Source organism: Chiloscyllium punctatum, chromosome 27 (assembly GCF_047496795.1).
Source record: "Chiloscyllium punctatum isolate Juve2018m chromosome 27, sChiPun1.3, whole genome shotgun sequence".
Lineage (NCBI taxonomy): Eukaryota > Metazoa > Chordata > Chondrichthyes > Orectolobiformes > Hemiscylliidae > Chiloscyllium > Chiloscyllium punctatum.
The window spans coordinates 49809188-49828499 of record NC_092765.1 but is presented as its reverse complement, the minus strand read 5'-3'; the positions used below and the strand labels follow the sequence as shown (position 1 = coordinate 49828499).

The 19312-nt window shown below is 39.9% G+C and overlaps 1 protein-coding gene across 1 annotated transcript in view; it reads left to right on the top strand.

The window, feature by feature from the left end:
* Nucleotides 1-19312, top strand: part of col9a2 (procollagen, type IX, alpha 2) — a 213495-nt gene that overhangs the window by 91030 nt on the left and 103153 nt on the right. The window contains exons 9-10 of the mRNA XM_072548624.1: nt 16440-16493; nt 17527-17574. Of these exons, the coding sequence (XP_072404725.1) occupies nt 16440-16493; nt 17527-17574 (102 nt within the window). The remainder of the gene's footprint in view (nt 1-16439; nt 16494-17526; nt 17575-19312) is intronic.

The window sequence follows — 19312 nt, the reverse complement described above, 5'->3', positions numbered from 1 at the left end:
CCTCTAATCACTGTCCAATCCTTTGATCACTGTCCTATCCTCTAATCACTGTCCAATCCTCTAATCACTATCTAATCCTCTAATCACTGTTCAATCCTATAATCACTGTCCAATCTTGTAATCACTGTCCAATCCTGTATTTACTGTCCAAACCTCTAATCACTGCCCAATCCTCTAATCACTGTCCATTCCTGTAATCACGTCCAATCCTGTAACCACTGTCCAATCCTCTAATCACTGTCCAATCCTGTAATCACAATCCAATCCTCTAATCGCTATCCAATCCTGTAATCACTGTCCAATCCTCTAATCACTGTGCAATCTTGTAATCACTGTCCAACCCTGTAATCACTCTCCAACCTTCTAATCACTATCCAATCCTGTAATCACTGTCCAACCCTGTAATCACTGTCCAATCCTGTAATCACTGTCCAATCCTCCAATCATTATCCAATCCTGTAATCACTGTCCAATCCTCCAAATCACTATCCAATCAATATCCAATCCTGAAATCACTGTCCAATCCTGTAATCACTATGCAATCACTGTGCAATCCTATAATCACTGCCCAATTCTCTAATCACTGTACAATCGTCTAATCACTGTCCAATCCTCTACATCACTGTCCAAACCTGTAATCACCTTCCAATCCTATAATCACCGTACAATCGTGTAATCACTGTGCAATCCTCTAAATCACTATCCAATCAATATCCAATCCTGAAATCACTGTCCAATCCTCTAAATCACTATCCAATCAATATCTAATCCTGTAATCACTATCCAATCCCCTAATCACTGTCCAATCCTCTAAATCACTGTCCAATCGTGTAATTACTTTCCAATCACTGTGCAATCCTATAATCACTGCCCAATTCTCTAATCACTGTCAAATCCTGTAATCACTGTCCAATCCTCTTATCATTATCCAATCTTTTAATCACTGTACAATCGTCTAATCACTGTCCAATCCTCTACATCACTGTCCAAACCTGTAATCACTGTACAATCCTGTAATCACCGTACAATCGTGTAATCACTGTCCAATCCTGTAAATCACTTTCCAATCCTCTAAATCACTATCCAATCAATATCTAATCCTGTAATCACTGTCCAATTCCCTAATCACTGTCCAATCCTCTAAATCACTGTCCAATCTTCTAATCACTGTCCAATCCTCTAATCAATATCCATTCCTCTAATCACGAACCCATCCAGTAATCTCTATACAATCCTCTAATCATTATCCAATCCTGTAATCACGATCCCATCCAGTAATCTCGAAACAATCCTCTAATCATTATCCAATCCTCAAAGCTCTATTAAATCCTGTCCTCACTGTCCAATTCTCTAATCACTGTCCAATCCTCTAATCACTGTCCAATCTTCTAATCACTGTCCAATCCTCTTATCACTGTCCAATCCTCTAATCACTGTCCAATCTCCTAATCACTGTCCAATCCCCTAATCCCTATCTAATCCACTAATCACTGTCCAATTCTCTAATCACCGTCCAATCCTGTAATCGCTATCCAATCACTGTCCAATTATGTAATCACTGTCCAATCCTGTAATCACTGCCAAATCCTGTAATCACTGTCCAATTCTGTAATCACTGTCCAAATTTGTAATCACTGTCCACTCATGTAATCACTGTCCAATCTTCTAATCACTGTCCAATCTTCTAATCACTGTCCAATCCTCTAATCAATATCCATTCCTCTAATCACAAACCCATCCAGTAATCTCTATACAATCCTCTAATCATTATCCAATCCACTAATCATTATCCAATCCTCTAAGTTCTATTAAATTCTGTCCTCACTGTCTAATTCTCTAATCACTGTCCAATTCTCTAATCTCTGTCCAATCCTCGAAACACTGTCCAATCCTCTAATCTGTGTCCAATCTTCTAATCACTGTCCAATCCTTTTATCATTATCTAATCCTGTAATCACTGTACAATTGTCTAGTCACTGTCCAATCCTCTACATCACTGTCCAATCCGCTAATCAGTATCCAATCCTCTAAATCACTATCCAATCAATATCTAATTCTGTAATCACTGTCCAATCCTCTAATCACCGTCCAATCCTCTAATCACTGTCCAGTCTACTAAATCACTATCCAATCAATATCCAATCCTGTAATCACTGTCCAATCCTGTAATCACTGTTCAATCCTCTAATCAATATCCATTCCTCTAATCACGATCCCATCCAGTAATCTCTATACAATCCTCTAATCATTATCCAATCCTCAAAGCTCTATTAAATCCTGTCCTCACTGTCCAATTCTTTAATCACTGTCCAATCCTGTAATCACTGTCCAATCCCCTAATCACTGTCCAATCCTCTAATCCCTATCTAATCCTCTAATCACTGTCCAATCCTCTAATCACTGTCCAATCCTGTAATCACTATCCAATCACTGTCCAATCGTGTAATCATTGTCAAATCCTGTAATCACTGTCCAATTTTCTATTCACTATCCAATCCTGTAATCACTGTCCAGTCCTGTAATCATTATCCCATCCTGTAATCAATATCCAATCACTGTCCAATTCTCTAATCACTGTCCAATCCTGTACTCACTGTCCAATCCTCTAATCATTATCCAATCCTGTAATCACAATCCCATCCAGTAATCTCTATACAATCCTCTAATCATTATCCAATCCTCAAAGTTCTATTAAATCCTGTCCTCACTGTCCAATCCTCTAATCACTGTCCAATCCTCTAATCACTGTCCAATCTTCTAATCACTGTCCAATCCTCTTATCACTGTCCAATCCTCTAATCACTGTCCAATCCTCTAATCCCTATCTAATCCTCTAATCACTGTCCAATTCTGTAATCACTGTCCAATCCTGTAATCGCTATCCAATCATTGTCCAATTATGTAATCACTGTCCAATCCTGTTATCACTGCCAAATCCTGTAATCGCTGTCCAATCCTCTAATCACTGTCCAATCCTGTAATCACTGTCCAATTCTGTAATCACTGTCCAATCCTGTAATCACTGTCCAATCCTCTAATCCCTATCCACTCCTCTAAATCACTGTCCAATCCTCTAATCATTATCCAATCCTCTAATCACTGTCCAATCCTGTAATTATTGTCCAATCCTCTAATCACTGTCCAATCCTGTAATTACTGTCCAATCCTCTAATCACTGTCCAATCCTCTAAATCACTATCCAATACTGTAATCACTATCCAATCCTGTAATAAGTATCTGATCAATATGCAATACTGTAATTACCGTCCAATCCTGTAATCACTGTCCAATCCTGTAATCACTTTGCAATCCTCTAATCATTCCCAGTCCTCTAATCACTGTCCAGTCCTCTAAATCACTATCCAATCCTGTAATAAGTATCCAATCAATATCTAGTCCTGTAATCACTGTCCAATTCTGTAATCACTGTCCGGTCCTCTAATCACTGTTCAATCCTGTAATCACTGTCCAATCCTCTAATCCCTATCCACTCCTCTAAATCACTGTCCAATCCTCTAAATCACTATCCAATCAATATCTAATCCTGTAATCATTATCCAATCCCCAATCACTTTCCAATCCTCTAAATCACTGTCCAATCCTCTAATCAATATCCATTCCTCTAATCACTGTCCAATCCTGTAATTATTGTCCAATCCTCTAATCACTGTCCAATCCTGTAATTACTGTCCAATCCTCTAATCACTGTCCAATCCTCTAATCAATATCCATTCCTCTAATCACGAACCCATCCAGTAATCGCTATACAATCCTCTAATCATTATCCAATCCTCTAAGCTCTATTAAATCCCGTCCTCACTGTCCAATTCTCTAATCTCTGCCCAATCCTCTAATCACTGTCCAATTCTCAAATCTCTGTCCAATCCTCTAATCACTATCCAATCCCCTAATCACTGTCCAGTCCTCTAAATCACGATCCAATCAATATCCAATCCTGTAATCACTGTCCAATCCTGTTATCACTGTTCAATCCTCTAATCACTATCCATTCCTGTAATCACAATCCCATCCAGTAATCTCTATACAATCCTCTAATCATTATCCAATCCTCTAAGCTCTATTAAATCCTGTCCTCACTGTCCAATTCTTTAATCACTGTCCAATTCTGTAATCACTGTCCAATCCTCTAATCACCGTCCAATCCTCTAATCACTATCTAATCCCCTAATCACTGTCCAGTCCTCTAAATCACGATCCAATCAATATCCAATCCTGTAATCACTGTCCAATCCTGTAATCACTGTCCAATCCTCTAATCACTGTCCAATCCTCTAATCCCTATCCACTCCTCTAAATCACTGTCCAATCCTGTAATCACTATCCAATCCTCTAATCACTGTCCAATCCTCTAATCACTGTCCAATCCTCTAATCCCTATCCAATCCTCTAATCACTGTCCAATCCTCTAATCACTGTCCAATCCTGTAATCACTGTTCAATCCTGTAATCACTGTCCAATCCTCTAATCCCTATCCACTCCTCTAAATCACTGTCCAATCCTGTAATCATTGTCCAATCCTCTGATCACTATCCAATCCTCTAAATCACTGTCCAATCCTCTAAATCACTATCCAATACTGTAATCACTATCCAATCCTGTAATAAGTATCCGATCAATATCCAATCCTGTAATCACTGTCCAATCCTGTAATCACTGTCCAATCCTGTAATCATTATCCAGTCGTGTAATCACTGTCCAATCCTGTAATCACTATCCAATCCTCCAATCACTGTCCATTCCTCTAATCACTGTCCAATCCTCTAATCTCTCTCCAATCCTCCAATCGCTGTCCAATCCTCTAATCACTGTCCAATCCTCTAATCACTGTCCATTCCTCTAATCACTGTCCAATTCTTTGATCACTATCTAATCCTCTAATCACTGTTCAATCCTGTAATCTATGTCCAATCTTGTAATCACTGTCCAATCCCGTATTCACTGTCCAAACCTCTAATCACTGCCCAATCCTCTAATCACTGTCCATTCCTATAATCACGTCCAATCCTGTAAACACTGTCCAATTCTCTAATCACTGTCCAATCTTGTAATCACTGTCCAGCCCTGTAATCACTGCCCAATCCTGTAATCACTGTCCAATCCTCTAATCACTGTCCAATTCGCTAATCACTGTCCAATCCTCCAATCATTATCCAATCCTGTAATCACTGCCCAATCCTCCAAATCACTATCCAATCAATATCCAATCCTGAAATCACTGTCCAATCCTGTAATCACTATGCAATCACTGTGCATTCCTATAATCACTGCCCAATTCTCTAATCACTGTCAAATCCTCTAATCACTGTCCAATCCTCTTCTCATTATCCAATCTTTTAATCACTGTACAATCGTCTAATCACTGTCCAATCCTCTACATCACTGTCCAAACCTGTAATCACTGTACAATCCTGGAATCACCATACAATTGTGTAATCACTGTCCAATCCTGTAAATCACTATCCAATCCTCTAAATCACTATCCAATCAATATCTAATCCTGTAATCACTGTCCAATTCCCTAATCACTGTCCAATCCTCTAAATCACTGTCCAATCTTCTAATCACTGTCCAATCCTCTAATCAATATCCATTCCTCTAATCACGAACCCATCCAGTAATCGCTATACAATCCTCTAATCATTATCCAATCCTCTAAGCTCTATTAAATCCCGTCCTCACTGTCCAATTCTCTAATCTCTGTCCAATTCTCTAATCTCTGTCCAATCCTCTAATCACTGTCCATTCCTGTAATCACGTCCAATCCTGTAAACACTGTCCAATCCTCCAATCACTGTCCAATCCTGTAATCACAATCCAATCCTCTAATCGCTATCCAACACTGTAATTGCTGTCCAATCCTGTAATCACTGTCCAACCCTCTAATCACTATCCAATCCTGTAATCACTGTCCAATTCTCTAATCACTGTCCAGCCCTGTAATCACTGCCCAATCCTGTAATCACTGTCCAATCCTCTAATCACTGTCCAATTCTCTAATCACTCTCCAATCCTCCAATCATTATCCAATCCTGTAATCACTGTCCAATCCTCCAAATCACTATCCAATCAATATCCAATCCTGAAATCACTGTCCAATCCTGTAATCACTATGCAATCACTGTGCAATCCTATAATCACTGCCCAATTCTCTAATCACTGTCAAATCCTCTAATCACTGTCCAATCTTGTAATCACTGTCCAATCCCGTAATCACTGTCCAAACCTCTAGTCACTGCCCAATCCTCTAATCACTGTCCATTCCTGTAATCATGTCCAATCCTGTAAACACTGTCCAATTCTCTAATCACTGTCCAATCTTGTAATCACTGCCCAATCCTGTAATCACTGTCCAATCCTCTAATCACTGTCCAATTCTCTAATCACTCTCCAATCCTCCAATCATTATCCAATCCTGTAATCACTGTCCAATCCTCCAAATCACTATCCAATCAATATCCAATCCTGAAATCACTGTCCAATCCTGTAATCACTATCCAATCACTGTGCAATCCTATAATCACTGCCCAATTCTCTAATCACTGTCAAATCCTGTAATCACTGTCCAATGCTCTTATCATTATCCAATCTTTTAATCACTGTACAATCGTCTAATCACTGTCCAATCCTCTACATCACTGTCCAAACCTGTAATCACTGTACAATCCTGTAATCACCGTACAATCGTGTAATCACTGTCCAATCCTGTAAATCACTTTCCAATCCTCTAAATCACTATCCAATCAATATCTAATCCTGTAATCACTGTCCAATTCCCTAATCACTGTCCAATCCTCTAAATCACTGTCCAATCTTCTAATCACTGTCCAATCCTCTAATCAATATCCATTCCTCTAATCACGAACCCATCCAGTAATCGCTATACAATCCTCTAATCACTATCCAATCCTCCAATCACTGTCCTATCCTCTAATCACTGTCCAATCCTCCAATCACTGTCCATTCCTCTAATCACTGTCCAATTCTTTGATCACTATCTAATCCTCTAATCACTGTTCAATCCTGTAATCACTGTCCAATCTTGTAATCACTGTCCAATCCTGTATTCACTGTCCAAACCTCTAATCACTGCCCAATCCTCTAATCACTGTCCATTCCTGTAATCACATCCATTCCTGTAATCACGTCCAATCCTGTAAACACTATCTAATCCTCTAATTACTGTTCAATCCTGTAATCACTGTCCAATCTTGTAATCACTGTCCAATCCTGTATTCACTGTCCAAACCTCTAATCACTGCCCAATCCTCTAATCACTGTCCATTCCTGTAATCACATCCATTCCTGTAATCATGTCCAATCCTGTAATAAGTATCCAATCAATATCCAGTCCTGTAATCACTGCCCAATCCTGTAATCACTGTCCAGTCCTCTAATCAGTATCATATCCTGTAATCACTGTCCAATCCTCTAATCCCTATCTAATCCTCTAATCACTGTACAATCATCTAATCACTGTCCAATCATCTAATCACTGTCCAACCCTGTAATCACTCTCCAACCTTCTAATCACTATCCAATCCTGTAATCACTGTCCAATCCTCTAATCACTGTCCAATCCTCCAATCAATATCCAATCCTGAAATCACTGTCCAATCCTGTAATCACTATCCAATCACTGTGCAATCCTATAATCACTGCCCAATTCTCTAATCACTGTCAAATCCTGTAATCACTGTCCAATCCTCTTATCATTATACAATCCTTTAATCACTGTACAGTCGTCTGATCACTGTCCAATCCTCTACATCACTGTCCAAACCTGTAATCACCTTCCAATCCTATAATCACTGTACAATCGTGTAATCACTGTCCGATCCTCTAAATCACTATCCAATCCTCTAAATCACTATCCAATCAATATCTAGTCCTGTAATAACTATCCAATCCCCTAATCACTGTCCAATCCTCTAAATCACTGTCCAATCGTGTAATTACTGTCCAATCCTCTAATCAATATCCATTCCTCTAATCACGAACCCATCCAGTAATCTCTATACAATCCTCTAATCATTATCCAATCCTCTAAGTTCTATTAAATCCCGTCCTCACTGTCCAATTCTCTAATCACTGTCCAATTCTCTAATCACTGTCCAATCCTCTAATCTCTGTCCAATCCTCAAAACACTGTCCAATCCTCTAATCTCTGTCCAATCCTCGAAACACTGTCCAATCCTCTAATCTCTGTCCAATCTTCTAATCACTGTCCAATCCTCTTATCATTATCTAATCCTGTAATCACTGTACAATTGTCTAATCAGTGTCTAATCCTCAACATCACTGTCCAATCCGCTAATCAGTATCCAATCCTCTAAATCACTATCCAGTCAATATCTAATTCTGTAATCACTGTCCAATCCTCTAATCACCGTCCAATCCTCTAATCACTATCCAATCCCCTAATTACTGTCCAGTCCTCTAAATCACTATCCAATCAATATCCAATCCTGTAATCACTGTCCAATCCTCTTATCATTATCCAATCTTTTAATCACTGTACAATCGTCTAATCACTGTCCAATCCTCTACATCACTGTCCAAACCTGTAATCACTGTACAATCCTGTAATCACCGTACAATCGTGTAATCACTGTCCAATCCTGTAAATCACTTTCCAATCCTCTAAATCACTATCCAATCAATATCTAATCCTGTAATCACTGTCCAATTCCCTAATCACTGTCCAATCCTCTAAATCACTGTCCAATCTTCTAATCACTGTCCAATCCTCTAATCACTATCCATTCCTCTAATCACGAACCCATCCATAAATCGCTATACAATCCTCTAATCATTATCCAATCCTCTAAGCTCTATTAAATCCCGTCCTCACTGTCCAATTCTCTAATCACTGTCCAATTCTCTAATCTCTGTCCAATTCTCTAATCTCTGTCGAATCCTCTAATCACTGTCCAATCCTGTAATCACTGTCCAATCCTGTAATCACTGTCCAATCCTCTAATCACTGTCCAATTACTGTCCAATCCTGTAATCACTATCCAATCCTCCAATCACTGTCCAATCCTCTAATCACTATCCAATCCTCCAATCACTGTCCTATCCTCTAATCACTGTCCAATTCTCTAATCACTATCCAATCCTCTAAATCACTATCCAATCAATATCTAATTCTGTAATCACTGTCCAATCCTCTAATCACCGTCCAATCCTCTAATCACTATCCAATCCCCTAATCACTGTCCAGTCCTCTCAATCACGATCCAATCAATATCCAATCCTGTAATCACTGTCCAATCCTGTTATCACTGTCCAATCCTCTAATCACTATCCATTCCTGTAATCACGATCCCATCCAGTAATCTCTATACAATCCTCTAATCATTATCCAATCCACTAATCATTATCCAATCCTCTAAGCTCTATTAAATCCTGTCCTCACTGTCCAATTCTCTAATCACTGTCCAATCCTGTAATCACTGTCCAATCCCCTAATCACTGTCCAATCCTCTAATCCCTATCTAATCCTCTAATCACTGTCCAATCCTCTAATCACTGTCCAATCCTGTAATCGCTATCCAATCACTGTCCAATCGTGTAATCATTGTCAAATCCTGCAATCACTGTCCAATTTTATATTCACTATCCAATCCTGTAATCACTGTCCAGTCCTGTAATCATTATCCCATCCTGTAATCAATATCCAATCACTGTCCAATTCTCTAATCACTGTCCAATCCTGTACTCACTGTCCAATCCTCTAATCATTATCCAATCCTGTAATCACAATCCCATCCAGTAATCTCTATACAATCCTCTAATCATTATCCAATCCTCAAAGCTCTATTAAATCCTGTCCTCACTGTCCAATCCTCTAATCACTGTCCAATCCTCTAATCACTGTCCAATCTTCTAATCACTGTCCAATCCTTTTATCACTGTCCAATCCTCTAATCACTGTCCAATCCTCTAATCCTCTAATCACTGTCCAATTCTGTAATCACTGTCCATTCCTGTAATCGCTGTCCAATCATTGTCCAATTATGTAATCACTGTCCAATCCTGTTATCACTGCCAAATCCTGTAATCACTGTTCCATTGTCTAATTACTATCCAATCCTGTAATCACTGTCCAATTCTGTAATGACGGTCTAATCCTCTAATCACTGTCCAATCCTTTAATCACTGTCCAATCCTCTAATCCCTATCCACTCCTCTAAATCACTGTCCAATCCTGTAATCACTGTCCAATCCTCTAATCACTGTCCAATCCTCTAAATCACTGTCCAAAACTGTAATCACTATCCAATCCTGTAATAAGTATCTGATCAATATGCAATCCTGTAATTACCGTCCAATCCTGTAATCACCGTCCAATCCTCTAATCATTATCCAGTCGTGTAATCACTGTCCAATCCTGTAATCACTTTGCAATCCTCTAATCATTCCCAGTCCTCTAATCACTGTCCAGTCCTCTAAATCACTATCCAATCCTGTAATAAGTATCCAATCAATATCTAGTCCTGTAATCACTGTCCAATCCTGTAATCACTGTCCAGCCCTCTAATCAGTATCATATCCTGTATTCACTGTCCAATCCTCTAATCCCTATCTAATCCTCTAATCACTGTCCAATCATCTAATCACTATCCAATCCTGTAATCACTATCCAATCCTGTAATCACTATCCAATCCTGTAATCACTGTCCAATCATTTAATTACTATCCAATCACTGTCCAATCCTCTCATCACTGTCCAATCCTCTAATCACTAACCAATTACTGTCCAATCCTGTAATCACTATCTAACCCTCTAATCAGTGTACAATCCTCTAATCACTATCCAATCCTCTCATCACTGTCCAATCCTCTCATCACTGTCCAATCCTCTAATCACTATCCAATTCTGTAATCACGGTCTTATCCTCTAATCATTGTCCAATCCGTTAATCACCATCCAATCCTGTCTAATTCTGTAATCACTGTCCAATCCTCTAATCACTATCCAATCCTCCAATCACTGTCCATTCCTCTAATCACTGATCAATTCTTTGATCACTATCTAATCCTCTAATCACTGTTCAATATTGTAATCACTGTCCAATCGTGTATTCACTGTCCAAACCTCTAATCACTGCCCAATCCTCTAATCACTGTCCATTCCTGTAATCACGTCCATTCCTGAAATCACGTCCAACCCTGTAACCACTGTCCAATCCTCTAATCACTGTCCAATCCTGTAATCACAATCCAACCCTCTAATCACTATCCAATCCTGTAATCACTGTCCAATCCTCTAATCACTGTCCAATCTTGTAATCACTGTCCAGCCCTGTAATCACTGTCCAATCCTGTAATCACTGTCCAATCCTCTAATCACTGTCCAATCCTGTAATCACTGTCTAATCCTCCAATCATTATCCAAGCCTGTAATCACTGTCCAATCCTCCAAATCACTATCCAATCAATATCCAATCCTGAAATCACTGTCCAATCCTGTAATCACTATCCAATCACTGTGCAATCCTATAATCACTGCCCAATTCTTTAATCACTGTCAAATCCTGTAATCACTGTCCAATCCTCTTATCATTATCCAATCTTTTAATCACTGTACAATCGTCTAATCACTGTCCAATCCTCTACATCACTGTCCAAACCTGTAATCACTGTACAATCCTGTAATCACCGTACAATCGTGTAATCACTGTCCAATCCTCTAATCACTATCCAATCCTCTAAATCACTATCCAATCAATATCTAATCCTGTAATCATTATCCAATCCCCTAATCACTTTCCAATCCTCTAAATCACTGTCCAATTCCCTAATCATTGTCCAATCCTCTAATCACTATCCATTCCTCTAATCACGAACCCATCCAGTAATCGCTATACAATCCTCTAATCATTATCCAATCCTCGAACCTCTATTAAATCCTGTCCTCACTGTCCAATTCTCTAATCACTGTCCAATCCTCTAATCACCGTCCAATCCTCTAATCACTATCCAATCCCCTAATCACTGTCCAGTCCTCTAAATCACGATCCAATCAATATCCAATCCTGTCCTCACTGTCCAATTCTCTAATCACTGTCCAATTCTCTAATCTCTGTCCAATCCTCTAATCACTGTCCAATCCTCTAATCACTGTCCAATCCCCTAATCACTGCCCAATCCTCTAATCCCTATCTAATCCTCTAATCACTGTCCAATCCTCTAATTACTGTCCAATCCTGTAATCACTGTCCAATCCTCTAATCCCTATCCACTCCTCTAAATCACTGTCCAATCCTGTAATCATTGTCCAATCCGCTGATCACTATCCAATCCTCTAAATCACTGTCCAATACTGTAATCACTATCCAATCCTGTAATAAGTATCCGATCAATATCCAATCCTGTAATCACTGTCCAATCTTGTAATCACTGTCCAATCCTGTAATAAGTATCCAATCAATATCCAGTCCTGTAATCACTGTCCAATCCTGTAATCACGGTCCAGTCCTCTAATCCCTATCTAATTCTCTAATCACTGTCCAATCATCTAATCACTATCCAATCCTGTAATCACTGTCCAATCCTCTAATCCCTATCTAATTCTCTAATCACTGTCCAATCATCTAATCACTATCCAGTCCTGTAATCACTATCCAATCCTGTAATCACTAAGCAATCCTCTGATCATTGTCCAATCCTCTGATCACTGTCCAATCCTCTAATTGCTATCTAATCCTGTAATCACTGTCCAATCCAGTAATCACTCTTCAACTCCTATTCATTATCCAATTCTCTACTCTCGATTCAGTCCCCTGTTCACCATCTAGTCCTCTAACCATTATCAAACCTCTGTGCATTCTCCAATCTAATGTTTACTAACTAATCCTATCTCCCCAATCCTGTATTCTGTTCCCAATCCTGTATTCTGTACCCAATCCTATATTTACTATCCAATCCTCTATTCACTGTCCAAACCTGTATTCGTTACCAAATTCTCTATGCACTACAGAGTCCTGTATTCACTATCCACTGTATTCACTTTATAATTCACTGATTGGAGACAGGTACTGTCTTCTGCTGGTTATGTGGGCAAAAAGGAGATACATCATTTTTATTGCTAATTTGGCCAAAACCAACTCTTGGAAAAACCACTCATGTTTTAGAAATCAGAATATTTACCTTCACTCTTGAGGCCACAAGGATCAGTGCTGTGTTCACTACTTTTCGTCATTTACATAAATGATTTGGATGCAAGCATAAGAGTCACAGTTAGTAAGTTTGCAAATGACACCAAAATTGGAGGTGTAGTGGACAGAGAAGAAGGTTACCTCAGATTACAAAGGGATCTTGATCAGATGGGCCAATGGAGTTTAATTTAGACAGAAGTGGCAAATGGAGTTTAATCTAGATAAATGCAAGGTGCTGCATTTTGGGAAAGCAAATCTTAGCAGGACTTATACACTTAATGATAAGGTCCTAGGGAGTGTTGCTGAATAAAAAGACCTTGGAGTGCAGGTTCATAGCTCCTTGAAAGTGGAGTCGCAGATAGATAGGGTAGTGGTATGTTTTTCTTCATTGGTCAGAATATTGAGTACAGGAGTTGGGAGGTCATGTTGAGGCTGTACAGGACATTGGTTAGGCCACTTTTGGAACATTGCATGCAATTCTGGTCTTCTTCCTATTGGAAGGATGTTGTGAAACCTGAAAGGGTTCAGAAAAGATTTACAAGGATATTGCCAGGGTTGTAGGATTTGAGCTATAGGGAGAGGTTGAACAGGCTGGGACTGTTTTCCTTGGAGTGTCAGAGGCTGAGGGGTGACCTCATAGAGGTTTATAAAATCATGAGGGGCATGGATAGGATAGTTGGACAAAGTCTCTTCCCTGGGTTGGGGAGAGTCCAGAGCAAGAGGGCATCGGTTTAGGGTGAGAGGAGAATATATTAAAGAGACATAAGGGGCATCTTTTTCACACAGCAGGTGGAACGTGTATGGAATGAGCCGCCAGAGGAAGTGTGGAGCCTGGTACAATTGCAACATTTAAAAGGCATCTGGATGGGTATATGAATAGGAAGGGTTGGGACATCTGGCCAGCATGGATGAGTTGGACCAAAGTGTCTGTTTCTGTGCTGTACATCTCTCTGACTCTATAACTGGATGTAACTAGTTAATGACTTTTTTTTTGCCTTTGGGAAGTTTGCACTGAGCTGCCGTCTTGAACCACTGTAGTCCTTGGGGTGTAGCTCCGCCTACTGTGCTATTAAGGACTGAGTTCCAGGAGTTTTGAGATCAACAGCACAAAAAAAAGAACCTTTGGCCCATAGCATTAGCACTGGTCAGAAACAACCCCTTAACTACAATATTCTAATCCTATTTCCAGCATTTGTATGAATTACCATCACAAGTGCACATTTAATACTTCTTAAATGTTATGCGGGTTTCTGTCTGTATCATCCTTATAGGCGCTACGTTCCAGACTCCGACCACCCTCTGGGTGATAAAACTATTCCTCATCTCCTCTGCACCTTCTGCTCCTTACCTTCAATCTATGCCTCCTTGTCATTGATCCATCCATCAAAGGGGAGAGTTTCTTCCTCTCTATCTATGCCCCTCATAACTTTGTACATCTCAATCATGTCCCCTCTCAGTCTCCTCTGCTCCAAGGAATACAATCTCAGTCTGTCCAATCTCTGTTCGTAACTAAAACTCTTCAGCCCAGACAACATCCTCGTAAATCTGCTCTGTACTGTCTCCAGTGCTACCACATTCCTTCTGTAATATGACTTCCAGAAGTATACACAGTTCTCTATAGCTGTGGCCTAACCAATGTTTTTGTATAGTTCCAGTGTAACCCCTCTGCTCTTAAGTTTTATTTCTTGACTAATAAAGGCAAATGTAGTATATGTCCTCTCAACCACTTTATCACCTTTTCTGATGTTTTAAGGGACCAGTGTATCTGCACACCAAGGCCCCTTTGATTCTTTGTGCTTCCCAGGGTCCTCCTGTTCATCGTATATTCTCATGTTTGTCCTGCCCAAGTACATCACCTCACATTTATTCAAATTGAATTCCAATTGCCACTGATCTGCCCATCTGACCAGCCCATCTATATCCTTTATAGTCTAAGACTATGCTCCTCACTATTTACCACCCAACAATTTTTGTATCAACTGTGAAATTTTTGATCAACCTTCCTACATTTTAGTCTAAATCATTTATTTAAACCACAAACAGCAAAGACCCCAGCACTGACCCCTGTGAGACCCCAGTGAACACAGTCTTCCAGTCAGAAAAACAATCCTCAACCGTCACCTTCTGCTTCCTGCTACTCGGCCAATTCAGGATTCAATTTGCCAAAATTCCTTGGATTCCATGAGTTCTTACCTTGGCTATCAACCTCCCAGGCAGGACCTTAGCAAAAGCCTTGCTGAAGTCCAAATGAAGGAATTATGATATCATTCAAAGTTAGAGTGCAATGAAGCTGTGAAGGGAACTTGCAGACGAGAGTTTCCCATGTGTCTGTTGTTTTTGTTTGTGTAGGTGCTTGAGGTGACAGGCTTGGAAGGTGTAGTCTAAGGAGCCTTGATCGGTTGTGGCAGCACACCTTGTGATGGTACACATTCGTACACTGGCAGTAAACATCGTGAATGTTGATGGTGGTGAATGTGGTTCCAGTCAAAGCAAGTTGCTTTGTCCTGAAAGATAACGAGCTTCATGAATTAATGCTGCACTCATCCTGACCAATGGAGAGCATTCTGTTACATGGTATTTATATGGCTGGTCCAGATCAGTTTCTGATCATGATAGCCCCCAGGATCTTAATGGTGAAGGATTTAGTTATGGTATTGAATAGGATGGGGAGATTGTTGGAGACGATCATGACCTGTCACTTGTTTGGCTTGAATATTACTTCCAACTTGTCAGCCCAAGCCAGAATGTTGTCATGCAGGCACAGATTTCTTCATTATCTTCAGTTGGGTTTTTATGGCTTCATTTCTTTTATTGCACACTTCCCTACCTTGTTTTCTACCTGTCAGTAATGAGCAGTCTTTTTCACAGCATTGAACCTGCACTCTTGAGGTTGTGGAAGGTGCTATATAAATGCAAGTCTTCCCCTTTCTTTGTATACAATGTTTAGAATACAATGTTTTGATCCCATTCCTTATCTACCATCTACCATTCTTCTTTGGAAATTGTTCAACTCCTGAGTGTCACACCATTTCTTTTGCTCATACACCAGATGATTTCACCCTTCCCCTCCTACACTGTGTCTTTTCCACCACTGTCTCCCACCACTGCTCAACTATCAAAACCACACACTCTGCAACTTCATTCCACCACAATTTTCTACTGTGCCAAATTAATTATTGTTACTGAACTGACCATTTGTTTACAGTTAAGCCCTAGTTGTACTGCTACAATTCATGAACTGATTTATCTTGAAGGGTGCAGCAGGACAGATTGGAGCAATTGGCCGTCCAGGACCACCAGGTCAACAGGTATGCCAGCATATTTCCAAGTTTATCTTCGCAAGTTGCACTTTATTAATGAACATAATAGCTTATTATCTAACATGAAGGTATTTGATGTCTTTCGGTAACTTTGTCCATGTGTCCTGCAGGAAAATATATGGCTTTCTGAGAGGTGCTGTATGTGCAAAATGTCTGTAGTCAGATGCTTAGCTTAACTGATGAGTTATGAGATAGAATAAATAACAATCTACTGGCTAAAATGTAACCTAAAAATTGACATGGTTTAATTGTAGACTCTCAGAACCTTCAAAGTAATTTACTGGTGGAATGTAATTGACTAGTGTAAATGGTTTGTGTTCACAATAACAGATACCCAGCATTGAGTTGCAGGCACATCTAATTGCAAACGATGACCCACCTTTCAACTTGAAAGGATGCAAATCCTATAATCAGAGTAGATTGATGGAGTCAAGATGTCATGTTGCAGCTTTATAAAACCTTGGTCAGGCCAAAGTATTGTATTGTATTCAGTTCTGGTTGCCACATTACAGGAAGGATGTGGTGGCTTTCGAGAGGGTGCAGAAGAGGTTTACCAGGATGCTGCCTGCATTAGAGGGCATGAGCTATAAGGAGAAGCTAGAAAAACTCGGGTTCTTTTCTCTTGAGTGGCGCTGGCTGAGGCAAGACTTAATAGAAGTCTCTAAGATTATGAAGTGCATAGATATGGTTGACAATCAGATTCTTTTTCCTAGAGTTGAAATTTCTAATACTTGGGCATGCATTTAAGATTAAAGGGGGAAAGTTTGAAAGAGGTGTGAGGGGCAAGGTTTTTACACAGCGAGTGTAGAATACACATTGTCAGGGATGGTATTGCAGGCAGATACAATAGGGGCATTTAAGGGACTTTTTGATAACCACATGAATATGCAAGAAATGGAGGGATATAGACCGATGGCAGGCAGAAGGGATTAGTTTCATTTGGCATCATGTTTGGCACAATGCTCGTTCCTGTGCTGTACAGTTCTATGTGCTATGATGGTTATCTGCTTTGTTTGTACAGGGGCTTCCTGGTAACCTTCACGGTGCAGAGGGGAGTGCGGACCTCCTGGTAAGGATGACCCATTCAATGGTTTATCGTATTGTATTGTAATTCAAAATTTAAAGTGGGCCCACTCTGATCTAATTTAATGTTGTACTGGTGTCAGGATGCAAGTGTTGACAACCTGTGCTCATGAAATTGCTGAGACATTAAGTTCATGAGTTCACAACAGAACTTACTGCCTGAGATCAGGGAATGCAAGTCTGAAGAATGCATTTAAAAACCAATACATTTTCACCAATAAATACCATTGAATCGCTTAAAATTCTGAAAGAATAAAACAAGACAAATAGGAACAATTGCTTTGCAATAGCCAGCAAGAAGGAACCATAGGTGGAGGGTAATGTAAGAGATTTGGAACATCGGGCAGCATGAGAAACATTATTATACTGCGAATTAAGAAACTGTAAATTACTTGCTGAGTTAGTGACTGTGACAGAAACTATGTTAATGTTCAGGGTTGTACAAAATGATTAAGAATAAAGAGATGTCAAATATTGATAATCTACTGGACAGATGATTGTGTGCAGCATAAAAAGTAATGAAGGTAGAAGGGCTGTAACCTCCATGGTGAAATAATAATTCCGTGCAGCACTGTGTGCAGCTCATTTCTCTGGTCTCTAGAGATATAAAGTGATAGGTTTGAATTCTGGGGCTGCCCCTTAGAACTGTAACACAAAGTAGTGCACCATTTTTAGGGATGATTATTCTGACTTTTGTCCTCCAGTACCCATTCCCTTCTCAAACTGGGACTTCACCTCTCTTTGTTGCCCTGGTTCTCACTTGGAAAGGGTCCCGCCAATCTTCTGCAAGTTCACTGGGCTGGGTTGTTTCACATCTTCCCAGTTAAATTTGCAATTCTGTTGTTGACTAAGCACCTTGAGGCTTGCACTTTCACCTCATTAGGTGAGAGATTGGAGAATTGAGGGGTCCTCTTACAAATCATGATGATATGTAGGTAATTCATGATTTGAGTCTGGGAACAATTGATATTTAGAAATTAATTCATGGGATGAGGACATTGCTAGCTAGGTCCTGAATTCACAGGCAATGCCTTCAACTTCAGGCTCAAAGGGCAGAATGGCCTACTCCTGCACCTATTGTCTATTGTCTTCTGCTCAGTTCCCAGTATCATTACATAGTCTGGGACTTATCATGGTTCTACCAGGCAATCTGGTGTTGGTATGGGAAATCTTGTGTGCTCTGACTGCTCACTGGGGCATCGTACTGACATAGGAGTAATCTGCTGGTTGACACAAAGATGAGTTACAAAACGATCCTCAGAGCTTCTTACTGGAGAACCAATGAGAACCTCAGCAGTGGATGCCTGCAGGTAAAGGCCACTTATACAGTGATGCATAAGGAGGGAGGACAAGTAGAAAAGAATGTAGTCTTTTTATATTTTGTGATAAATGGCAAAAAGAACCAGGCAGGAGAATTGTTGTAGTCATCTGGAATATACTAGCTGAAAGAATGGTGGAGGCAGGTTCATTAGTGACTGCCAAATAGGAATTGGATATATATGTAAAAATTAAAAATTTTCGAGATCTATGAGAAAACAGGAAGTTCAATGAGATTCATTAGAAAACACTTCTAAAGAATTGGCACAGACCCAAAGAATTGAATGGCCTTCTGCCTTGTTGTATGATTTGATAATATTTGGTGTTTTGTAATCCCCATGTCAGATCTGCCAGCTTCATGCTTTGCTCTCTGCTGTGCCAGATGATCTCAGCTGGGATGGCTGGGC